Source organism: Rhinatrema bivittatum, chromosome 2, assembly GCF_901001135.1.
Source record: "Rhinatrema bivittatum chromosome 2, aRhiBiv1.1, whole genome shotgun sequence".
NCBI classification, from domain to species: Eukaryota; Metazoa; Chordata; class Amphibia; order Gymnophiona; family Rhinatrematidae; genus Rhinatrema; species Rhinatrema bivittatum.
In genome coordinates, this window is record NC_042616.1 from 37,505,755 (window position 1) to 37,529,268 (window position 23,514).

General features: G+C 42.4%; 1 protein-coding gene across 2 annotated transcripts; it reads right to left on the reverse strand.

The window, feature by feature from the left end:
* Window positions 1-5,923: 5,923 nt before the first annotated feature.
* Window positions 5,924-22,281, reverse strand: LOC115083846 (gastrula zinc finger protein XlCGF26.1-like). 2 transcript variants are annotated; one of them, XM_029587876.1, is made up of 4 exons: window positions 22,227-22,241; window positions 19,001-19,120; window positions 11,541-11,600; window positions 5,924-10,583 (listed from the first exon to the last, which is right to left on the reverse strand). In XM_029587876.1, exons 3-4 carry the CDS (start codon window positions 11,575-11,577, stop codon window positions 9,472-9,474), a joined length of 1,149 nt encoding a protein of 382 aa, XP_029443736.1. In that variant the 5' UTR covers window positions 11,578-11,600; window positions 19,001-19,120; window positions 22,227-22,241; the 3' UTR covers window positions 5,924-9,471. The 2 variants fall into 2 exon arrangements, with proteins under 2 accessions (XP_029443736.1, XP_029443735.1); XM_029587875.1 differs by lacking the exon at window positions 11,541-11,600 and having other exon boundaries at window positions 22,227-22,281.
* Between the last annotated feature and the right edge of the window lie 1,233 nt (window positions 22,282-23,514).

The window sequence follows — 23,514 nt, forward strand, 5'->3', positions numbered from 1 at the left end:
AAACTAAAAAATTGGCTGTTCAAACAAGCCTTTTCGTAATTACATCCCTCCACCCACACTGCACTTGCCATTGTACATACCCCCTCCTTCCACCCAATTGTACTTGCCACATTACTATTTTCCTCCCCTTAAAACCCTTCTCACTCCTACCACCCCTTAGCCCTTCCCCCTGCCCTTTATTTCTCCTAACCACCTAGTTTATTTACGCCTTAAGTTTAACTGTTAACACTTTGCTACTGTCTTCCAGACCTCGCTTTACTGTCTCCCTTTTACAACTAAGTTCCTTTAACACCCTGTTCCATGTACTTCTCTTTCCTTTTCCAAAGTTAATTTTTTTGACTGCAAATGAATGTAGGTATACAAAAGTTTAAAATAAATACACACGCATCCTTTTCTTCACACACACACACACACACACACACACACTCATTCATTTCTCTCCCTCTTCATACACATTCATGCACTCTCACGCAAAAACGCACACACTCCTCTCCCTTTTCCAAACACACTCATTCACCTCCCTCCCTCCCTCTTTCACACTAATAAATGCACATTCACGCTTCTTCCTTTTCCACACACACTCACACGCATTCACTTCTCTCCCTCTTCTACACACAACATGAACTCTTCCACACATGCACATACTCTCCTCTCCCTTTTCCAAACACACTCATTCACCTCCCTCCCTCTTTCACACTAATAAATGCACATTCACGCTTATTCCTTTTCCACACACACACACACTCTCTCTTTCACTTCTCTCCCTCTTCTACAAACATACATGCACTCTTCCACACGTGGATACACACTCCTCTCCCTTTTCCAAACACACTCATTCACCTCCCTCCCTCTTTCACACTAATAAATGCACATTTACCCTTCTTCCTTTTCCACACACACACACACACTCTCTCATTCACTTCTCTCCCTCTTCTACAAACATACATGCACATTTCCACATGTGGATACACACTCCTCTCCCTTTTCCAAACACACTCATTCACTCCCTCCCTCTTTCACACTAATAAATGCACATTCATGCTTCTTCCTTTTCCACACACACTCACACTCATTCACTTCTCTCCCTCTTCTACACACATACATGAACTCTTCCACACATGCACATACTCTCCTCTCCCTTTTCCAAACACACTCATTCACCTCCCTCCCTCTTTCACACTAATAAATGCACATTCACGCTTCTTCCTTTTACACACACACACACACACACACACACTCATTCATTCATTCATTCACTTCTCTCCCTCTTCTACACACATACATGCATTCTTCCACATTTGCACCCTCACTCTTCTCCCTATTCCACACACACTCATTCACTTCTCTCCCTTTTCCACACACACACATGCACTCTCATACACCTAATGCATACTCATTCTCTCTTCTCACCTTGATCCCCATTCAGCCACAGGAGCCACCTCTTTCCTCAGGCTCATGAAACAAAAGTGCCATTTCCTCCTCTTCTGCAGCATCAGGACCGTGCTGCCTTTGTTTCATTTCCCTGTGCACTGCCCGATGATGCTGCTCTTCCTGCGCCTGCAGTTTATTTTTCCTTGCGGTGGAGGGGTGGGGTGTAGGGGGAGTACTATGCTCCTACTCGTCTCGCTCTTCCTGTGTGGCCCGCACTTCTGCTCTTCCTCCTGCAGCGCTGGTGCTGACGCTCCTCCTCCTTCGGGCCTGTGCTGCTCCAGCCATTTTTTTCCTCCAGCCCTTATGCAGCAGGGCGCCCAGAATTTTCGGGTATTGGCTGGGAGAGCCAGCAATTTGTTCAGAATTCTAGAGTCTCCGGGCCAAATTTGGAGAGTTCCCGGGTATGACCACGATGGAACACTTTTACTATCCGGGGGGGAGGGGGTATGGGAGGTTTGACATGAGTTCCGGAGATGATTCCGAGAGTTCTTTGATTTTGGAAGAACATGAAAGAGCATCTGCCAGTAGATACTCTTCTGCAGGTGAGGATCCTTCAAAGAGAATATAAGAGCATAAGACTTGCCATAATGGGTCAGACGAAAGGTCCATCAAGCTCAGCATCTTATTTCCAACAATGGTCAATCCAGATAACAAGTATTTGGCAGGATCCCAAGGGGCAGATAGATTCCAAGCTGCTTATCCCAAGAACAAGCAGTGGATTTCTGCAACTCTACTTTAATAATGGTTTGTGGGCTTTTCCTCCAGGAACTTGTTCAAACCTTTTTTAAATGCAGCTACACTAAGAGAGACACAATGAAGTTACTAGGTAATACTTTTAAAACTAATAAGAGAAAATATTTTTTTTACTCAACGCATAATTAAGCTCTGGAATTCCTTGCCAGAGGATGTGGTAAAACCTATTAATGTAGCTGCATTTAAAAAAAGGTTTGAACAAGTTCCTGGAGGAAAAGCCCACAAACCATTATTAAAGTAGAGTTGCAGAAATCCACTGTCATTCCACTTATTATTTTATAGACCTTTATACCTTCCCACTGCTGTCTCTTCTCCAAGCTGAAGAGTCCTAACCTCTTTAGCCTTTCCTGATAAGGGAATTGTTCCAACCCCTTTATCATTTTAGTTGCCCTTCTCCAATCCTTTTCTAATTCTACTATATCTTTTTTCAGATGTGGTGACCAAAACTGCCCACAGTACTCAAGATGAGGTTGCACCATGGAGCAATACAGAGGCATTATGATAGTCTCTGTTTTATTCTCCATTCCTTTCCGAATAATCCATAGCACTCTATTTGCTTTCTTGGCTGCTGCTGCCCACTGAGCAGAAGATTTCAATGTACTATCAATGAAGATTCTGAGATCCTTTTTCTGAATGGTGACTCCTAATGTGGAATCTTGCATCATGTAGCTATAATTTGGGTTACTCTTCCCTAAGTGCATCACTTTGAACTTGTCCACATTAAACTTAATTTGCCATTTGCATGCCTTGTCTCCCAGTTTTGCAAGGTCCTCTTGCAATTTCTCACAATCCTCTTGTGATTTAACAATTTTGAATAATTTTGTGACATTGGCAAATTTGATCACCTCACTTGTTCCCATTTCCAGGTCATTTATAAATATATTATAAAGCAGTAGTCCTAGAACATATCCATGGGACAATCCACTATTCATCTTTCTCCTTGGGAAAATTTACCATTGAGTCCTACTCTCTTTTCTCTATCTTTTAACCAGTTGGCAGTCCCCAATATGACACTGCCCCCTATCCAATGACATTTTAATTTCCTAAGAAATCTCTCATGAATGACTTTGTTAAATGCTTTCTGGAAATCCAGATACACTAAATTCCATGATTCCATATTACAAAGTGTTAACTGGAGCTAGTTTTAAGACATCCCAACAGATTAATACTACTCTGGCGAGACCTTGAGTTGATGATTGCATATGGAATATGGTCAGATGACACAGTACTACCCTGAAAAGCTCTCACCAGATCAATACCTTTAAACCATGCTGAGAGGGACTCTGCTATGTCCTGCTCACCAAACTAGCAGCTGTGAAATTTAAAGGCAAGAAAGCTTGGATTCACGCATTGTACATTAAAGCTTGCAATCCTGCATTAGGCAAAAAGCAGACATATTTGGACTAGGAAGTAAAGTAAATGACAGTATAGACAAGGCTGAGAAATAGACTAATAATTGATACCAAGAGTGGTGGTCCTCAGCTTATTGTCTTATACGTCGGCTTAGAGCTCCACCATTAGGGATGTGCATCGTTTTTCTGAGGGATGAAAGTATTGTACAATATTTTCTAATCCGTCAGATATCGGGGGGTCCCCGAAAGCAATAAATTGATAAGACAAAGATCCTCATGAGAGGCTTCTAGGAAAAGTAAAAAGTCATGGTATAGGTGGTGAGGTCCTTTCGTGGATTACAAACTGGCTAAAAGACAGGAAACAGAGAATAGGATTACATGGACAATTTTCTCAGTGGAAGGGAGTGGGCAGTGGAGTGCCTCACGGATCTGTATTGGGACCCTTACTTTTCAATATATTTATAAATGATCTGGAAAGAAATACGATGAGTGAGATAATCAAATTTGCAGATGACACAAAATTGTTCAGAGTGGTTAAATCACGAGCAGATTGTGATAAATTGCAGGAAGACCTTGTGAGACTGGAAAATTGGGCATCAAAATGGCAGATGAAATTTAATGTGGATAGGTGCAAGGTGATGCATATAGGGAAAAATAACCCATGCTATAGTTACACAATGTTAGGTTCCATATTGTGTGCTACTTTATCAAACGCCTTCCGAAAATCCAAGTACACTACATCTACCGGTTCACCTTTATCCACATGTTTATTAACTCTTTCAAAAAAGTGAAGCAGATTTGTGAGGCAAGACTTGCCTTGGGTAAAGCCATGCTGACTTTGTTCCATTAAACCATGTCTTTCTATATGTTCTGTGATTTTGATGCTTAGAACACTTTCCACTATTTTTCCTGGCACTGAAGTCAGGCTAACCGGTCTGTGGTTTCCCGGATCACCCCTGGAGCCCTTTTTAAATATTGGGGTTACATTAGCTATCCTCCAGTCTTCAGGTAAAATGGATGATTTTAATGATAGGTTACACATTTTTACTAATAGGTCTGAAATTTCATTTTTGAGTTCCAGTCCAGGTGATTTACTACTCTTCAGTTTATCAATCAGGCCTACCACATCTTCTAGGTTCACTGTGATTTGGTTCAGTCCATCTGAATCATTACCCATGAAAACCTTCTCCGGAACAGGTATCTCTCCAACATATTCTTTGGTAAATACTGAAGCAAAGAAATCATTTAATCTTTCCACGATGGCCTTATCTTCTCTAAGTGCCCCTTTAACCCCTCGATAGCCATTAACTCATTGTTAATGGCTATTAATCAATTATACTTAGGGAATAGCCACTGCTATTAATTGCATCAGTAGCATGGGTGCTTCTTAGTGTTTGGGTAATTGCCAGGTTCTTGTGGCCTGGTTTTTGGCCTCTGTTAGAAACAGGATGCTGGGCTTGATGGACCCTTGGTCTGTCCCAGCATGGCAATTTCTTATGTTCTTATGATCATCTCTCGGTCCAACTGACTCCCTCACAGACTTTCTGCTTCGAATATATTTTAAAAAGGTTTTATTGTTTTTGCCTCTATGGCCAACTTCTTTTCAAATTCTCTCTTAGCCTGTCTTATCAATGTCTTACATTTAACTTGCCAGCGCTTATACATTATCCTATTTTCTTCTGTTGGATCCTTCTTCCAATTTTTGAATGAAGATCTTTTGGCTAAAATAGCTTCTTTCACCTCCCTTTTAACCATGCCGGTAATCGTTTTGCCTTCTTTCCACCTTTCTTAATGTGTGGAATACATCTGGACTGTGCTTCTAGGATGGTATTTTTTAACAATGACCACGCCTCTTGCACACTTTTTACCTTTGTAGCTGCTCCTTTCAGTTTTTTCCTTACAATTTTTCTCATTTTATCAAAGTTTCCCTTTTGAACATTTAGCACGAGAGCTGTGGATTTGCTTACTGTCCCCCTTCCAGTCATTAATTCAAATTTGATCATATTATGATCACTATTGCCATTTATGCTTAATTTTTGTGATTTGCTTTTGCTAGTCAGACTCCACAGAAGAGAATATTGAGATGAAATGCTGTATAAGCTAGAAAAGTTAATAGGCCACAGTGCGTGTTTAGAGGATATCAAGGCCAGTACTGATATTTCAGCCTAGCTGCAAGTTCGTACATAGCATTTGCATACTGAACAAGAATGAATTTACATATAGCCACTTGGATTATTTAAATTAAATAGCCAGTCATAGAAATATTTTGACAATTGTGTAACCCTAGATGTGAAGAGAAGTGTATACCCTTTGAAATGCCTGATGTCAGTAACTGATCTCTTGAGAGAGAGCTCGGTACATTGGCATTGTACAGTGGCATTCTGTCACTCTCTCTCCATTAAGGTACCTTATGATATTATAGACTTTAATGAAAAAAAATAATTTTTTTCCTCAGCTGCTGTTTTTTGAATCACAAGAGATACCCAAACTGGTTTAGGGGAAAAAAAATTGATGTACATAATTATTACTGCAGATTAATTTTTTTTATTGTCTTGTGCTTTGGCTGTTAATATGTAAGAAGTCTCTACTATAAGTCTACCACCAGTTTATGATCCTATTAACCCCATTTCCTGTTGCTTTTCAACCTTTGTATTTTTATTTATAAAATGTATAAATCGCTTTCCAGATTTTACAATAAAATCTTTCAAAGTAAAGTACAACAGCAATTAACACAAGATATAAAATAAGCAATAACAATAAAATAACAATACATAAAAAACCAATATAGCAATTTTTTCCAAGGGTAAGACAGCACAAATTTCTACTGTTGGCACCAGCTCAAAAATAATCATACCTCATAACTTAAATATCATCAGCCAGGTCTTCAATTTACAGCAAAACCACATTAGATCTTTCTCCTCCCTGATTGATAAAGGAAGATCATTCCATTATTTGGGTTTTATTTATCATAGAGAATGATTTATTTTGTAGCTTAACATGCTGGAAAGTTTTTACTGATGGAAGTTGTAGTTGACGACAGTATTTTGAACTGAACATACATTTCTAGTTTATGATTTCCAATATAATATTTTTGACATATGTGAGGGACAGATGCCACCCAAGATCTTTTGAAAGCAAGCATGAGAAGTTTAAACATCCATTGTTACCTCACGGGTAACCAGTGTAAATTCAAAAGCAGAGGAGCAGCTGATTCCTGCCTCCACCATCCCATAAAAATTCTTGCTGCCAGATTCAGGACAACCTGGAGCTTCCTTACTATAACACCAGGAAAACCCCAGTATAATGGCATTGCAGTGGTCCAACACCGCAATTACTAGAGCATATACCTCGAGAAATGACAATTCCAAATGTTACAGATCCACCTCGGCTAACATGAGACTAACCCAAAGCCTCTACTCCTACAATGAGTAACAGTTCTAGCCTAACTCACTGCTCCATGGGCTGGGCCTGCATGCAACCAACCTAAGACACTGGATGGAGGCCAGTGGTATGGGAGCTTGGGACACATACTGTCGTGATAAATATGACAAAGAGGGAAATGTAAGGGTGCTTTGAGAAGGTTTTTCTAAAAAGCCAGACCAGTCTGGTGGCGGTGATGAAATAAAGATAATAACAGCAAGGCAAGGGACACATCTGTGATATCGTGGATGCTTCTACATCTCTTTCTTGAAACCATGGATTATGCTGGACCTTCCACCTTGCCTGCTGGAGTGCACTGTACTGTATTGGCCTGAAAGATAGTTGTGTGTGCCTAAGGAGGGCCCAGGAAATGGGGCATGTTGGAGCTGGGATTGGTAGAAACATGCAGGGTGAGTGAGGGTCGGCCGGGGCATGGCTGTCACAGTCAACCAAGTGTTACATGTTCACAGAGTCATGATTGTGACACAGGCAAGTCTAGCAAATGACATGGCTGTCAGTAAGGGATATCTTTCAGCCACAGACACAAGACTTAAATTCACTAGGATTGGCCTTCTTGCAACCTGACAATCAAACTTGACTTTCACACATTAGTTTTTTTTTTAATTTTAAGTAAGTTCAGAGGCTGCCAAGGCAGCAAGGCAAAGAGAAAAAAATAAATGAGGCAGAAACATGATTTGAAAAAAACCAGAGAGAAGATACATGTCCGAATAGTAGCGTGGATAAAAAGAGACTATGGGGCACAGGAGGCAATGCGTGCGCAGTAACTCCCGCACATGCTCAGTAGTGAAAACATTACTGAGCTAGTGAAATGGGTGTGTTCAGCACTGTCAGATAACATCACCCATGTGTACTGGCTAATTCGGCTCTGCTCCTTGACAGAGAACAGGGTCACCATGGCCTATAGCTGTACCAGGGATGGTGAAGTCTTATTGCTGAGACTAGGTACCTTTAAATCCTGTGTGGAATGGGGCCAGTGTGAATTTTTTCTTTCTCTTTCCTGTCATACTTTAATAGTGCTCAACATGTTGAGATGTGGTCAAGATATTATTTCTGGTATTGCAGCATTCCCACAATGAAATTCAGCAGAATTGTTTGACATGACTAGGCTCAAAGATCATCTGGATAACATTGTACTATCACTAACCCTAACTTCACATACTCAGTGGCTTCTATTACTTCTTTGAACTTTAAAGAGAGAAGTTGTCTCTTTCCATCCTGAAAGTCACACACCTGAGAACAAAAGATAAGCACTTCAAAGGCTACTTTACAGGACAAGCCATGAAGAAGAGGTAGATGCAACTGAAGAGCCATAAACCTTAAGGATATAAACAATGGGTACATCAAGAATTAGGAGAGAGACAGTTAGATAGGTAGACAGATACGCAGGTACACAGGGACAATGTGTTTATTCACACACACACATAAAGCTTCTCTCTCTTAGGTGCACAGGTCTCTGTAATGTACAGATCTGTAACAAACATATCTTATATAAAATATTCTCATTATTTGAATATTTGCTTTTATGTATGTCTTATTCTACTGTACTCATTGCCGCTGGAACATGTATCAGGCCCTGGATTACTACTACTATTGGGGCAGATGCAAGAAACTGAGTATTAAAACGGTGTGCTGAAGTTCAGTGCACACTTTCCTAATGCTACTTTTTTCTGCATACAAATCAGAAAATGTGCACAAAGAAAAGGCTTAGCATACAGAAAAACAATTTAATGCACAGAAAACATGGTTAGGTGTACAAATCAAATTTTTCATACTTAAACTAAGATATATATGCACAAACACTATCTACACAGAAAGAATTTTTTGTGCACAGAAATCATATTTTATATAAGGAAATCATACATTTTGTGCAGAAAGCATGTTTTCTATGCATGAAATTCAAACGAGAGGTCCTGGAACCAGAACTCCAACTTCTGCCAAAAACCAGCATCAGCTCTGGAATCTTTACTCCATCTTGAAATAGGAGTTACATTTCCAGCATTAAGAAAACAGGAGATGATCTAGTCCACCTCTCTGCATTGGAGGGGAGGGGGGTTTAATCACTAATGCCCTCATTACCATAGAATTTCCATGTGAGAGCGCTTTCAAATGCACAATGTAATGCGCACATTTTTTGTACACAAAAGTCCTTGCAGCATTGGCAGTAGACTTTGTGCATAAAAAAATGTGCACACAACTGAGGTTACACTGTGTACTGTGCCGAGTGCAACTTTTTATACTGGCCCCATTATTATTGTTTTTATTTATTATTATAATTATATAATGAGATCACCACATGAAGATACTCAGCAAAAGTTGTTGAAAGAAATATACTCCATACAATTAATCTCTCCCCTTCAGTTGGGAATTACTGTGTGGACTGTCTGGTGGCTTGTGAGGTTTGTTGTCTCACAGAAGCTTTTACTACACTAAGTACATGTAAATGGAAAATTTTTTTTGTTTTGTGTGAGTTGACTTCTCATAAACGTTTACCACACTAAGTACATGTAAATATTTTCATATGTGAATGGTAGCATCCTTTGTGTTTTGTGAGGCGTGCTTTCCGACTAAAGCTTTTACCACACTCAGTACATGCAAATGGTTTCAATCCAGTGTGGACTATCAGATGTGATGTGAGAGAGCACTTCCGACTAAACGTTTTCCCACACTCAGTACACGTAAATGGTTTTACTCCAGTGTGGATTCTCTGATGCAATGTGAGAGATGACTTTTGTCTAAAGTTTTTACCACACTCACTACATGTAAATGGTTTCACTCCAGCGTGCATTCTCTGATGTAATGTGAAGGATATCTTATGACTAAAGCTTTTACTACACTCAGTACATGTAAATTCTCTCAGGCCAGCATGGACTTTCTGATGCATTATAAGAGATGCCTTTTGCCTAAAGTTTTTCTCACATTCAGTACATGTAAATGGTTTTACTCCAGTGTGCATTCTCTGATGCAATGTGAGAGATGATTTTTGCCTAAAGCTTTTATCACACTCAATACATGTAAATGCTTTCACTCCAGTATGGAAGACTTTGTGGTTTGTTAGGTGCATCTTCCGACTAAAGCATTTACCACACTCATTGCATGTAAATGGTTTCACAACAGTGTGGCAAATGTGCTTTGTGAGAAATGTCTTCCGACTGAAGCTTTTCCCACATACAGTACACATAAATGGTTTCACACCAGTGTGTGTTCTCTCATGTGATATAAGTGATGCCTTCTGACTGAAGCTTTTATCACATTCACTACATGTAAATGGTTTCACGCCAGTATGGATTCTCTGATGCAATATGAAAGATGCTTTATGTGTAAAGCTTTTACCACACTCAGTACATGTAAATGGTTTCACTCCACTGTGGATTCCCAGATGTGATTTTAGGTGTGACTTCCTCCTAAAGCTTTTACCACACTCTGGACATATAAATGGCTTCACTCCAACATGTATTTTCTGATGCGACTGGAGAGACCACTTCTGTGTAAAGCTTTTATCACATTCAGCACATCTAAATGGTTTCACACCAGTGATGATCCTTTCTGGAGTCTCATTGAGCTCCCAGTGATGTTGCTCTGTATTATTGTTTTTCGGCTCATCATTTTCTAGATAAATAAAAAAATAAACATTGGGCATTATTGTAGAACAGTTTAATGTGTACAGTAATAGAAAAACATTTGTTTTTTCTTGTGTTAGTGCTGTTTGCCTGAAGAGGACATAGTCTGAAAGTTTTATAAGCATTGTGCCATACATTGGCCTTTAATGTTGTCATGTCCTCCTGCATGTCAAAGAAAAGGTCATGATGCAGAAATATTTTCCATCTGGTAATCATGGAGGACAACTTTCAAAGTCTATAAACTCAGGTAAGAAGTAATTTAGGAATGCTAATTGGCTTTCTATCAGTTGCCCTCCTTCAATGTGTATAAAAATATGTGCGTAGATTTAATCACTTGAGTGGAAGCATTCCTGGAGCTTAGATCAAGGAAAGGCATTTTAAAATCGTTGTACATTATTTTCCATTTCAAACATGCCCACACTTGGTGCAAGGTCCAAGGGTAAAAACAGCTGCAGATTTTGCCCCAGTGTGGACAGTGTGAAATTTCCCTGTGTTCTGCCGTGAGAAAGTCAAGATGGAGGAGTGAGCCTGGGACGCAGAAGAGGTAACCCAGCACAGGAGGGAATATTACAGCTAAAGAGTGGGAGCAAAGAAGAGAATGACATGGGCTGGAACCAATAAATACAGGGGGGATTCTAAAAAAAAATAAAAAAAATAAAATGTAAAAGCATGAAACTGATGACATTAACTGTATAATTACTACATAAATACTATACATATTAAAAACATAAAACATTTAAAACATACTTTAAAAATCAGTCCAACATGGCCATTATTCAGCTAGATGCTGGCTTCTGGGGATTGCTTAATTCAAAAAACATAATGGAGACAATTTCACAGAGATGTTTGGGGGTAAATGAGAGTTTACTGGTGGAAAAACCCCTCTCAATATTGCCCTCCGCCCTGATGCAGGGAAAAGGGGCAGGGCCAGGCTGGAACCTCTTACCTACACGCGAAGATATCATTTGGAAATCCTCCTGCATACTTTACCCAGAGGTCTTTGCACCTGCAATGCACACGAGTTATAGAATCACCGAAGCATTCCCCACCACCAGATGCTTTCCCTTTGCAACCTGACTCGCAGGTCTGCAGGCATAAAGTATATGCAAACCTGCAAGCACCAGGGGGAGTATTAAAATTGCCCTCAACATGTTTACAAAATAGAAGAACAATTCTATGTGTACTTATTTACATACCCACAGTGCCTGAAAAAGCAGAATATGAAATCAATCTAAATAAATAAATAAAGCTCACGCCTGGTCATTGGTGGCTCAAGGCAAGTTACGTTCAAATACTGCAGGTATTTCCCTGTCCTCAATAGGCTGACAATCTTAACAAGTTGATTTTAAAAGGAGCTACGGGTGTAAAATGAGCATATATGCAGGTAAAGTAGTTTGTACATGCGTGCATGCTATTTTATAACCATCAAAAGTACACACATAATTTGGGTTTCACGCACACACTTACCTGCGCAAACAGGGGTGATCAAGAGGCGTTCTGGCGCGAGGCCAAGAGGAACGCACAGAAGATGCTATTTTATGAGAGATTTATGTGAATTTATTAGGCATCTTATTTGCACAAGTTTTGACCTGCTAATTATCTGGCACAATTGATATCAGCCTCGTCTGTTGTCTTGCTATTTTTGGGTGAGAGGTCTGGATGAACCAGGGGGGGGTTCAGGGTGAAGAACTCGGAGAGTCTTAATGAACTGGAGACAGACTGGGTGAACTGGTGGAGGTCTCAGCAATCATGTGTGCATTTTTTTTTTTTATAATATACCTGCTTTCACATATAAATCAGAGTTTTATGTGAACAAGTTCAAGTGTTTTTGAGTGTTCAATACATGCACGTCTGCTTATAAAATAGATAGAAAAAAATACACACACTCAATGGGCCATATGTGTATTTTATAATCTGGGAAGGCCAGATATGTCCAGGTTATAAAATTCTGTTGTAGATCTCTGTGCCTATATACATGCACGTATATGGGGTCATGCAGAGCTGTTTGAAAGTTATCCTCCAAGTCTGTACCTGAGGCATTGGAAGGAGACGTGACTTGCCTAAGACCCCAATGTAATAAGTTGCACCCGGCTGCGCGCATGTTATTTTTACTCCGGATGTAGCCAGGAGTTTAGTGCACCTAATTCCCAACCTCCCCCCTCCCAACTCCCAAAATTGCAGGGGACACCAGTGGGAGAAGGAGGAGGACTGCCGTACTGGCATTCACGATTCATTTATTCACTTCATTCATCACTTACTGGTTAATGACAGCTCTCAGTATTGCCAGCGGAAGGACCAATCCCCATTCAGAACTCACTACTGAATGGGGATTGGTCCTGTCTCTGACAGCTATCAGCGAAGGGACCAATCAGAAAAGAGTACTGGCACTGACAGCGGTCCCATGGGAGGAGGTAAGGTCCTCTCTTCCTTCTGCTGGGGTTCCCTGCAACATTTAGGAGTTTGGGGTGGAGGGGAATTGGGGGATTTAGGTGCCCCACAAATTTTAAGTTTGCGATGTGGGGAGATTAAGGGCTCTGCCACTATTTACATTATTTTTATTTTTTTATTTTTTTTTTAATTTGGGTGGGGGATTGCCACTCTGCCCCACTGCTTTTTTTTTTTTTTTGAGTGAATGTGGGCTGAATTTTTTTTTTTAAATTTTTTATTTATATGCATTTCAAATACATTTCAAGAAATTGCTTGAATAGCAAACACTGGGCTGGATTCACTAATGCCGCAAGGCATAGTGAATCCCGCGGTAACGGGGCGGGGGGGTGGTGAAGCGGGGGGTGGTCCTGCGCTAGCCGGCAGCGATCGCACCTCTGCGGTGCGATCGCTGCCGGCGTCGTGCCAAATAACTACACCATAAAAGGTGTAGTTATTCAGCACGAAACTGACAGCAAGAAAGGTGCTTACCTTTCGCTGTCGGCGCAGTCTTCGCGGCGTCAGCCCCGGTGCCGCCCCGACTCCTCCTCTTCCGGGGCTGACTCTGCCCCGAGCTAGCTATCGCACGTGCGCGCTAGCTTTAGAAAATAACCCCCATTAAGAGACAAATGACCTAAACAGAAATATCTAAAGAAATAAAAAGAAAATGATCTCTTCTATCTTAGTCCTCGATACAAGGATCCAATCCCACAACCTCAGGAAACCAATTATTAACAGAGGAAAAATAAACTAGCAAAAACGAGGTCTATGAATTATATGAACGGAGTCCTGCTTTCCAATTAAGCTATAGGAGAAGAGCTTAAAACAGGTGGCAACGCATCACACAAAAAAAGAGGAGAGTTGTGAAGGTAAAAAAAAATATATATATATGAAGCACTCTGATACTTTACAAAACATTTATAGAGGAACTTAAGAAAAAAAGAAGCACCATAGGCTTTAATAACAAAAACTGCTTCCTCTTTCTTTGAGTCTGTCTGGCCAAGTCAGGGAAATCACGAACTTTTAAGTCCAGGAAATTCTCTAAACGGTGACGGAAAACCATCTTGAAGATCCATTCTCTATCAGACTCCAAAAGGAAAGAAACATTAAGTGCAGCAGAGGTAACCAGATTCTTCTTGAGTAGTTTCCAAAATATTGGTAATATCCAACTGGGCATCAACAGTATGTTGATCTTCAATACCTTTTTTTAAAAGGTGGAATATCATAAACCTTTGAAGCAAGAGGAAGGGTTTGCTCAGGAATCTTGAGAGCCTCAATCAAATATCTCTTCCTCGAGAATCCTTCAGAGCCCCAGAACCCTCAACGGGTACCCACCAATGGCAGCTTCAATAATTCACAGGCAGCCTCAGGAAGGGGGTTTAACCCTGTCATAGCTCTGCTGAACTTCCAAGCCAGCCTCCAAAGCATCCCCCATTCCTTAAAAAACCAAGGTCTTTACCTTCCAATGAAAAGGGAATGCCCCAATGCAGGGCTTCCCAAACCTGTCCAGGGGACCCCACAACCAGTAGGTTTATCAGGATACCCACAAAGAATATGCGTGAGATAAATGTACATATATAGGGAGTCTCCATGATACGCAAAATTCATCTCATGTACAGTCATTGGGAGTATCCTGAAAATCCGACTGGCTCTGCGGTCCCCAGAACAGGTTTGGGAAGCTCTACCCTAGTGAGACCCCCTAAGCCCTTCCAAAATGGGATCTCCCCCCCCCCCCTCCCCTCTTCTAGCTTCGCTTTGCTCTCCTTGATCGCTACTTCCGCTAAGGCCTGAGAAATAGGCTCAAAATATTTAACAGGATTTATTTAGCGAATATGTTTATTTATTATTTAGATATTTTATATACCATCATTCCATGTAAAGATCACAACGGTTTACAAAAGTAACATCCAGGACATAAGCTAAAATAAAATAATACAGCAATTTTCACATATTAGTCAGTTCATTGTATTGAGATTCTTACATTCTCCTGTTAAATTTGTTCATCATGCTTCGATTGGAATCTCTTCACCTTCTTGTTATAGTAGTTCTCTACTTTCTGATGTTTTTAAGGTCGCTTATATGCATTTTTGAATAGCCATGTTTTTATCTCTCATTTAAATCTCTTTCTTTCTGGTATCAAACGTAACATTCTCAGGTAGAGAGTTCCAAAGCTTTGGGCCTGCTATGGAAAACACACGATCTCTTACTTATGTCAGATGTGTGCTCCATATTGCAGGAACAGTCACTAGCCCTTTGTTTTGAGGTCTTAGTGTTCGCCGAGGTGTGTATGGTTGTACTGTCACGCCTATCATACCGGTGGTCCCTGTTATGACCTTATAACTTTGCTCAATGTATATTTTGATCCGCTGTAACCTGCTCTGAGCTCTCCTGCTGATGATGACTGGATAAGCTGTTACCAGTGTGCGCTGCTTGGTCATATAAACAATGCCCTCGTCCTGGAACCTCTCAAGCTATGGAAGATGCTGTCGCATGGTTCATTGCTGGAGCCTCTCTTTCTCCTTTCTTCTAAAGATTACATCTTTAGCTCCTTATGTTCTCCGTAGAAAGATCATCGTGAAGGCTGTGCCCCAGTTGTTGTTGGCCACTTTTGAATTCTCTTTCATGGGCGGCTCCACGTGCTGGGGAGATGGGGGCTCACCAGAGACCTGCACTGGGAGGATACGTCTTCCTCTCTTTACGCTCTGCACTACACTATCAGCAGCAGTACCCGACCTGTCCTCATGACACTCCCCCCCAGCCAGCTGGGCTTCCAGAATACCCGCAATAAATATGCATGCAATACATGTGAATATGCAGATCTCTCTCATGCATAGTCATTGTAGATGTCCTGGAAATCCGCCTGGCTGTGGGGTCAAGTTTGGGAAACACTGTTACTAGCCTTCCCAACAAGTCGGCACACTGACTGGCTCCCTACAGTGACTCTTCTTCCACTCCCACGTGGTTCTTGGCACTTGGATTTCAGACACGTTGGTCTGGTTTTTTTCTATGGAATTAGTAAGAGTTTGTACGTAACAACTACTACAGTGTGCTTAGAATTTGGGATCTAGTTCTGAAATTTGCTGGTAAAGAAGTGGGATCTGCAATGTAGTATTTACTCTTTGTTCCTTTTTCTAGGCCGTGATGAATTTGAGAGTTTATTTTCCCTCTTGTAATGTGAATTGTATTTTGAATATTCTCCCTTTCCTTGCTTTATGATGTATTTTGGATGGTGTTTTCACTCCTCTTCCACCCTTTATTATATTGAATTTTATTATTACAATAAAGCCTATTTGAAACTAAAAAGAAAGATGTATTCACAAACTCAAAACATTTTTCCAATTATTATTTAAAATCATAACTCATTTTATCTACAACCCCTGGCCTCTGCTGGCAACTGTCATAGCCTCTGCAAACAAGCACACTTTTGCTTCTAATCCTTCCACAATGCCATTTATAAATACACTGAAGAGGACTAGGCCTAGAATTGATATAGGAGACTCCTCCACTGGTTATTTTCCTTCTATAACTGTGGACCCCATTAATCTCTTCTGTCACAGATGTGAGCCCTTGGGCTGTGGTGTAGTTAACTCACCAGGCCCACATCGACAGCAGGCAGACTCTCTCTTACAAGGTTTAGGACTAAGGCTTCACCTAAGGCTGGCCCCATTCCCCGCAGGTCGAGCCCTTGGGCTCCAGGGGCCAGCAAGGCCCAGGCGAGAGTCCTATAAGGAATGGTCGAACAAAGTCAAGTAGCAGGCCGAGATCAGGGCAGGCAGCGAGCAAGCAATGACGAGATCCAGGCAGTGTTGAGGTCCAGGCAAAGGTCAGGGCAGATGGCAGACCAGAAGCAAAGTCAGAGTCCAAGGCCAGGGTGAAAACCAGATGTCAGGCAGGGATGGACAGATAAGACAAGGGCAGGGCACAAAGGATGTAGACATGGCAGGCAGACACAGGGCAAGGCAACAACAAGGCAAGGTAACAAGGCAATAAGACAAGATAAAGCATGGAGACAGCAAGCAACACGCACTGCAAGAGCAGGAGGACCTGTTGCTGAGGCAGGGAATCGCTGTGCCTGCAGTGCTTATCAAGGGATGTCATCACAGGGAACCTCCCACCAAGGGCCCTTTAAGAACCATTGTGTGCCGTGCTTGCATGCCTGAGCAAGGCCCAGGAGGAGCAGGGAGCCTGGTGGCATCTCCAGAAGGGCGGCGTGAGGGTGAGTGTGGTCGGTCTCGGGACATCCTGCAGCCAGCCAAAATGTTACATACGCTCCGAATCCTGTTGCTTAGCTCACCCAGTTTGTAAGTTTTCTTCCAACTCCCTGACTGGCTAACTTACTCATTAGTCTTTTGGGTGGAGCAGTGTCAAAGCTCTTCCTGAAATCCAAATAAGCCACATTTACTATATTCTTCTCTCAGTGATTTCCTACTCTGGTCACCTCATGAAAGAATTCAATCAAGTGTATTTGGAGAGATTTTCTCCTTGTGAAATGCTGTTGCCTAAGGGCCTGTAATCCAATGGCTTCAAGATACTTCACTCTTCTGTCTGTTCCACCTAGACAGTTACATTCAGCTTCTAGGAAATTGTTAGAGTTGCCTCCTGTGAGGGAAATTCATTATCAAGATATTAGACTTCAGGCGCTGTCAATTAGTGGTGTTACCCTTTGCAATCATTTGTCTGATGAATTACGGGATTTATCAGACTTCAAAATATTCTGAAAGAATGTTAAAGCAGTCTTATTTACTGAAGTGTTTTCTGACTAATTTTAATATTCTATCTTTTATTGTATTGTAAGCTAAGCAGATTTTGTAATCTGCTTAGCTTAACAAAGTTATTATAGGTGGAATAGAAAGATTTCTAATAAATCAATCAATCCATCATGGCAGACAATTCATTGTTTTTGAATAGCCTTAATCACGCTTTGGATCATCTCATTCCACTACCTGTATCTTGCTCTCCTCCAGAGGAGTGCAATCAGTGTCGTCATCCACAGGAAGATCTGCAGGGAGCTCCGAACCGCCTCTCCCCCAATTCCATCCCTAAATCAGAATCGGGGTCTATGCTCCTCTTTCTGGAACACGATGGGACCAGATGGCACCCCCACTCCCCGAGGAAGCCCCTTTCGGGAGTGATCCATTGGTGGCTGACCTTTTTTTTTTTTTTTTTTTTTAAATCATAAATGCCTTGTGCATTAAAAATACAAATGTATGGGAAAAATGTTCCTCCTCATCAATATTAACACTGTGCCTCTCTGAAGCGCCCCCTGACTTTGTCTGGAAAGCCCCAGAGCTACCCCCAGAGATAAGGAGAGGGGGCTCTGCAGAATTCTCTTTGGGATTTCTCTGTATCGCAGAAGAAGCAGCCAAACTGGATGCTGTTTTCTGGTCTTCCCAAATCCGCCTGACAGCCTGGAGACAGAGAATACTGAGAGATGGCAGGCGACACAGCAACTTTAGCGCCAAAGGTACAGTAATGTTCTCTATCTCCATTTGGTGGTAGGAGAGAAAAACCCATCCATCTGGACGGGTCTGGCAGATGATCCAGAAATGCAATTTTAAATCCAAGAGCAGAGTGCTGCATAATGGGAAATTAGGAAGTACTTTCTTGTAACACATAATTATGCAGAATTGCTCTCTTCTGATCTAGTAAAGAACCTCTGTTAAATAAATAATAATAAGCCAGAAACCTGACAACAACATTCAAAACTCCTCCCAGTTCTCATGGGCAGAACAACTCTTACTCCCAATACTGTCTTGGTACAGAATAATTGCTGGTCTGCCGATATTGTGGCACACTGAGGACTTTCCTGGGGCACACTGATTCAGCAGCTGTCTTATGTGACTGCTGCCTGTACTGGAAAGCCTGTGAGTGATTACAGAGCTCTCCAGAGGAGCTTGTGAAGGGGTCTCTGCATTTCCCAGCTGCTCCTTCCACTCCTCCTCTCAGCAGTTTTACCCCGGTCCCTCTTATTCCTGCACTCACCTGAGCAGCTGCTTCTCCCAGTTTCTCCTTCCTCTGATCCCAGCTCGTCCCTGATGTATGGCTCTTCCCCTCGTTCAAGATGGGATATAATATCAGGGGTGACAGTCAGAGAGCCTATTTCTGAGGTAAGAAACATCGCATTAGGGTTCCCATAATTATTCTGTGTGCGATTCACCCAAATTTAGGACTTAGAAATTTTCCAGCATAAAGATATTCAGAATCTACAGAGAACAAAAATCTTCAAATCCTGTTATAGAGAAACAGTTTCAGGACCCTGCATGTCTCAGAAACATTACATAAAACTTTCTCTGCCCATCTTTTCAGTCTGGCTCCCTCTATGAAAAGTGCAATACATTATCAACCTCATTTCAATATGCGCAAGTCTCATTATCCTTTATTTAGATACTGTAGATAGGTCTCTTTCCAATAGGGCTCACAATCTAAGAGAGTCATTTACCAAGCTGTGTTTGGACTATTCCGCATGGTAAATGCCTTAACGCAGTAATAATGTGTGGAATTTCAAACAATGCTTGTTATCTCACTTCCCCTCCCCCAAAAATACAACACAAGGCAGCTATTTCATTGCATGCAATTTATATTCATATGAGCTCATTATGAGTTGATTCTATGCAAATCAAATAATGCAGCTTGCCTCAAAATTCACAAGCCTTGTTATTTGACCAAAAGTTGGCTCCACCTCAAGAGACACGTGACGAGGGACAAATGTATATGTGGCCAACTTGCAACATATTTACCTTGTGTAGTGTTCAGGGCTCCATAGGTACTGAGGGGGAACGTTGGAAGTTCTTATTTTCCCAAAGGGGACAGGGTTTGAAAATAGTGGGTGGGTCTAGGGATCTTGCTACTTATTTTATATTTCTTACTCTACTTTGGCATTGTCATGTGGAGGTGGAGGAAGGGCATCAGAGTTTCAATAGACCCTCAGGAGTTTTCACTCTACCTGACTGGTGCATGGCCTGCTCAGGCTCTTTAAAATATGGTGGCCCTGAAATATGGGGCTGCCAGCACATGGTGTTTTCTGGGTCACCTAAGCAGCAGCATTTTTCATTGTATATTCTCTTTTAGTCTCCATTATTTTCCCCAATAATTCCTACCATTCTATTTGCTCTCTCAGCTTTTGCTGCACATTAAGCAGAAGATTTGAACATATTATCAAAAGATGACACCTATATCCTTTTGTTGAATGGAAACTCCTAATGTGGAACCTCACATTGTTTAGCTATCATTTGGGTTACTCTTCAGTAAGTACATCAATTTACACTTGTCCACATTAAATTTCATGTGCCATTTGTATGCCCAGTCTCCCAGTTTTGCAAGGTCCCCTTGCCATTTCTCACAATCTTCTTGTGATTCAAAAGGAGAAATTACTACTTACCTGATAATTTTGTTTTCCTTAGTGTAGACAGATGGACTCAGGACCAGTGAATGCCTGCCTAGGGTGTCTGTCTGTGTATAAGTATGAATGGGTGCCTGCTTGGGGGTGGGGGATGTGTGTGTGTGTAAGAATGAATGGGTGCCTATCTCGGGGGGGGGGGGGGGGCTGTGTGTGTGTGAGAATTAATGGGAGCTTGCCTAGTGGTGTGTATGGGAATGAATGGGAGCTTGCCTGAGGTGTGTGTATGAGGAAGCCAGAGAGAGAGAGAGTGAATGCATGTGGGTAGGTGGGAGAGCAATGTATGTGGGTGAATGAGAGCACATTGGGGTAGATTTTCAAACAACGCGAATAGGCGTACTTTTGCTGGCGCATCAAGCGCAAGCAAAAGTACGCTGGATTTTAGTAGATACGCGCGGAGCCGCGCGTATCCACTAAAATCCTGGATCGGCGCGCGCAAGGCTATGAATTCTGTGTAGCCGGCGCACGCCGAGCCGCGCAGCCTACCCCCATTCCCTCCAAGGCCGCTCCGAAATCGGAGCGGCCTTGGAGGGAATCCTCTAACGCCCTCCCCTCACCTTCCCCTCCCTTCCTCTACCTAACCCACCCGCCCGGCCCTGTCTACACCCCCCCCTTACCTTTCTCCGGGGATTTACGCCTCCCGGAGGGAGAAGTAAATCCCCGCGCGCCAGCGGGCCTGTTGCGCGCCGGGACGCGACCTGGGGGCGGGTACGGAGGGCGCGGCCACGCCCCCGGACCGCCCCGGGCTGTAGCCACGCCCCCGTACCCGCCCCCAAAACGCTGACACGCCCCCTAAACGCCGTGACGACCGGGCCCGCCCCCCTCGGAGAACCCCCGGGACTTACGCGAGTCCCGGGGCTCTGCGCGCGCCGGTAGGCCTATGTAAAATAGGCTCACCGGCGCGCAAGGCCCTGCTCGCCTAAATCCGCCCGGTTTTGGGCGGATTTAGGCGAGCAGGGCTCTGAAAATCCACCCCATTGTGTTTATGGGTGAGAGAGAATATATATATATAGGTGAGTGAGAGAGCATTGTGAGCATGGGTGAGGGTGAGAGAAAGAGAGCATATGGATTTGCAACAATCTGTCCTCCCTCCCCCTCTGCCTGCTAATCCATGACAATCTCAGGGCGTCTATAAATCAAAAGTTCCCAGGTATGAAGAGCAGGGAACTTTTTAAAATCCTTACTAATTTCAATTATGGGGTATTATTTGATATGTCTGTTTTGAAATATTTCTTGGGTGTTTGGAACATTTTTATATGAGTTTTTAACTATTTGATGTTATTCTATTTGCTAATTAAGTTGAATTAATCTTTTTATTGTTATGGTTGCTGCTTTGGTCCTCTGACTGTGGGGTAAAATTGCCAGTGTAACTACCTGCCTCTCCCCCTCACAAGGTTTTAAGGGGAACTCTGGCCCTTGGCTTCAATAAGCACCAGCAATGGGGCCCTCTTTAGATATAGTATACTTGGATTTCATTAAGGTTTTTAATTCTGTTCTGCACAGGTGACTTATAAATAAATTGAGCACCCTTGATATGAAATCTAGAGTGACAGATTGGGTTAGAAATTGGCTGAGTGGGAGGTGACAATGGATAGTGGTAAATGGAGTTTTACTCTGAGGAGGGGGGTGCTACTAGTGGTGTGCCTCAGAATGCCATTTTACCATGGCTTAAATTGGCTTCAAAAAGTGTTTACTTCAGCATTCACTCACTTTCTATTTTTGACAAAATCTCACCAGGAAAACCTTACACTCAGAAATGCCTTTATCATGATGTCCTCAGACTACTAAGAGAAATATAAAACTGTCCCTTACCTAGTGAGCAGAGGGTCTGATAATTCTCCTTCATCACATTTTTGTAAAGCTCCTTCTGCTGTTCTTCTAAATACTCCCACTCCTTCTGGGAGAAATAGACAGCGATGTCCTCAAAGGTCACTGGGACCTGAAACAAACCAGAAATACACTCAACACCTTCTGCATCACATTCAGCTGGAGAGCTCCCAGTGCTGGGGCTCAGCAGGGCAGGGAGAAAGTTTTCTGGATGTAAATAATTCATGTGCATAATATAACACACAATCCTAGAGCAGGATTACAGCATCAGGAAACCAGTTACACACAGAATCTGGGACTTTATGGAACTCCTGATCTCTCTCCTTACATTCAGGGGTGTCCCAAAGTGCCTTTTCTGCACCCCAGGACTGGTTGGGGTCCTATTAAAGTCAGGGCTGACTCTGCAGTGTCCCATGTTAGAAAGCTGCAGCAGTGTTTGAATAGAGAGGGCAGGAAGTTGGGAACAATCTCCTACCTGAGCAGAAGCTCCTGCAGGCATTTTCTTCTCAGTTTTGTGCTGCTTTCTGGATTAGAAATGAATTGCGGGTTCTTTCTCGGGCTGGGGAAGAGCTGAGTGTTTGCCTCTTGCGGTGCAGCTTAGAGGCTGTTACAGGGGCAAGAGGAGGGGTAGAAGGCAAAAGCTGAGATAGGAGGCTGAAGGTTTCTGGTTTCCAGCTGTGAATCTGCAAACGAAAGGAAAAATATTGTGTCTCTCTTGCTGTCTCCGGCACTCAGCAGCTCCTCTTCCTGCTCGGCGCAGACTGATGACATCACAGAGGGGCGGGTAGACGTTTACACAGAGAATGCAATAGGGACACGAATGGAGCTTCACGCTGAGCTGAGCTCTGTCACTGTAGGGTGGTGGAGTCTTTTCTGTTTCCTTGGGAATGTTTATTACCTCGTGCACACATTACGGATTTTTTATATCATTACCAAATCAAACCCTTTTTTCACCTCTTCAAACTCTGCACCCCACCACCACCACCACCACTCCCCACTCCATGCAATCAGGGACGGATTTATAAAGAGGGTGCCCATAAGCAAGAGAGGAAGCAGGGAGACCACTGCTAGAGAAGTCATCAGAGGTTTTGGGGATCTAGACATCTTCTGGCCAGATCCTCCCCTCACCTCAGATATCGCCCTTTCCATATTACAATTGCCATATCAAACCGGGGGCCTCAATTGTCCAAATTTACATATGTACAATATCACATACTTATTACAACACTCATGGGACTGGGTGTGGGGTACCGAGCATTTCTCTCTCAGCTCC

Bases quoted from the DNA above. Each gene is read 5' to 3' on its own strand.
- LOC115083846 (XM_029587875.1), bottom strand. From the start codon at position 22,260: ATGAAGGAGAATTATCAGACCCTCTGCTCACTAG. The intron at 19,121-22,226 runs GTAAGGGACAGT...TTCTTACCTCAG, and splicing joins TCAGACCCTCTGCTCACTAG to AAATAGGCTCTCTGACTGTC. The intron at 10,584-19,000 runs GTGAGTGCAGGA...TTATTTATCTAG, and splicing joins TGGGAGAAGCAGCTGCTCAG to AAAATGATGAGCCGAAAAAC.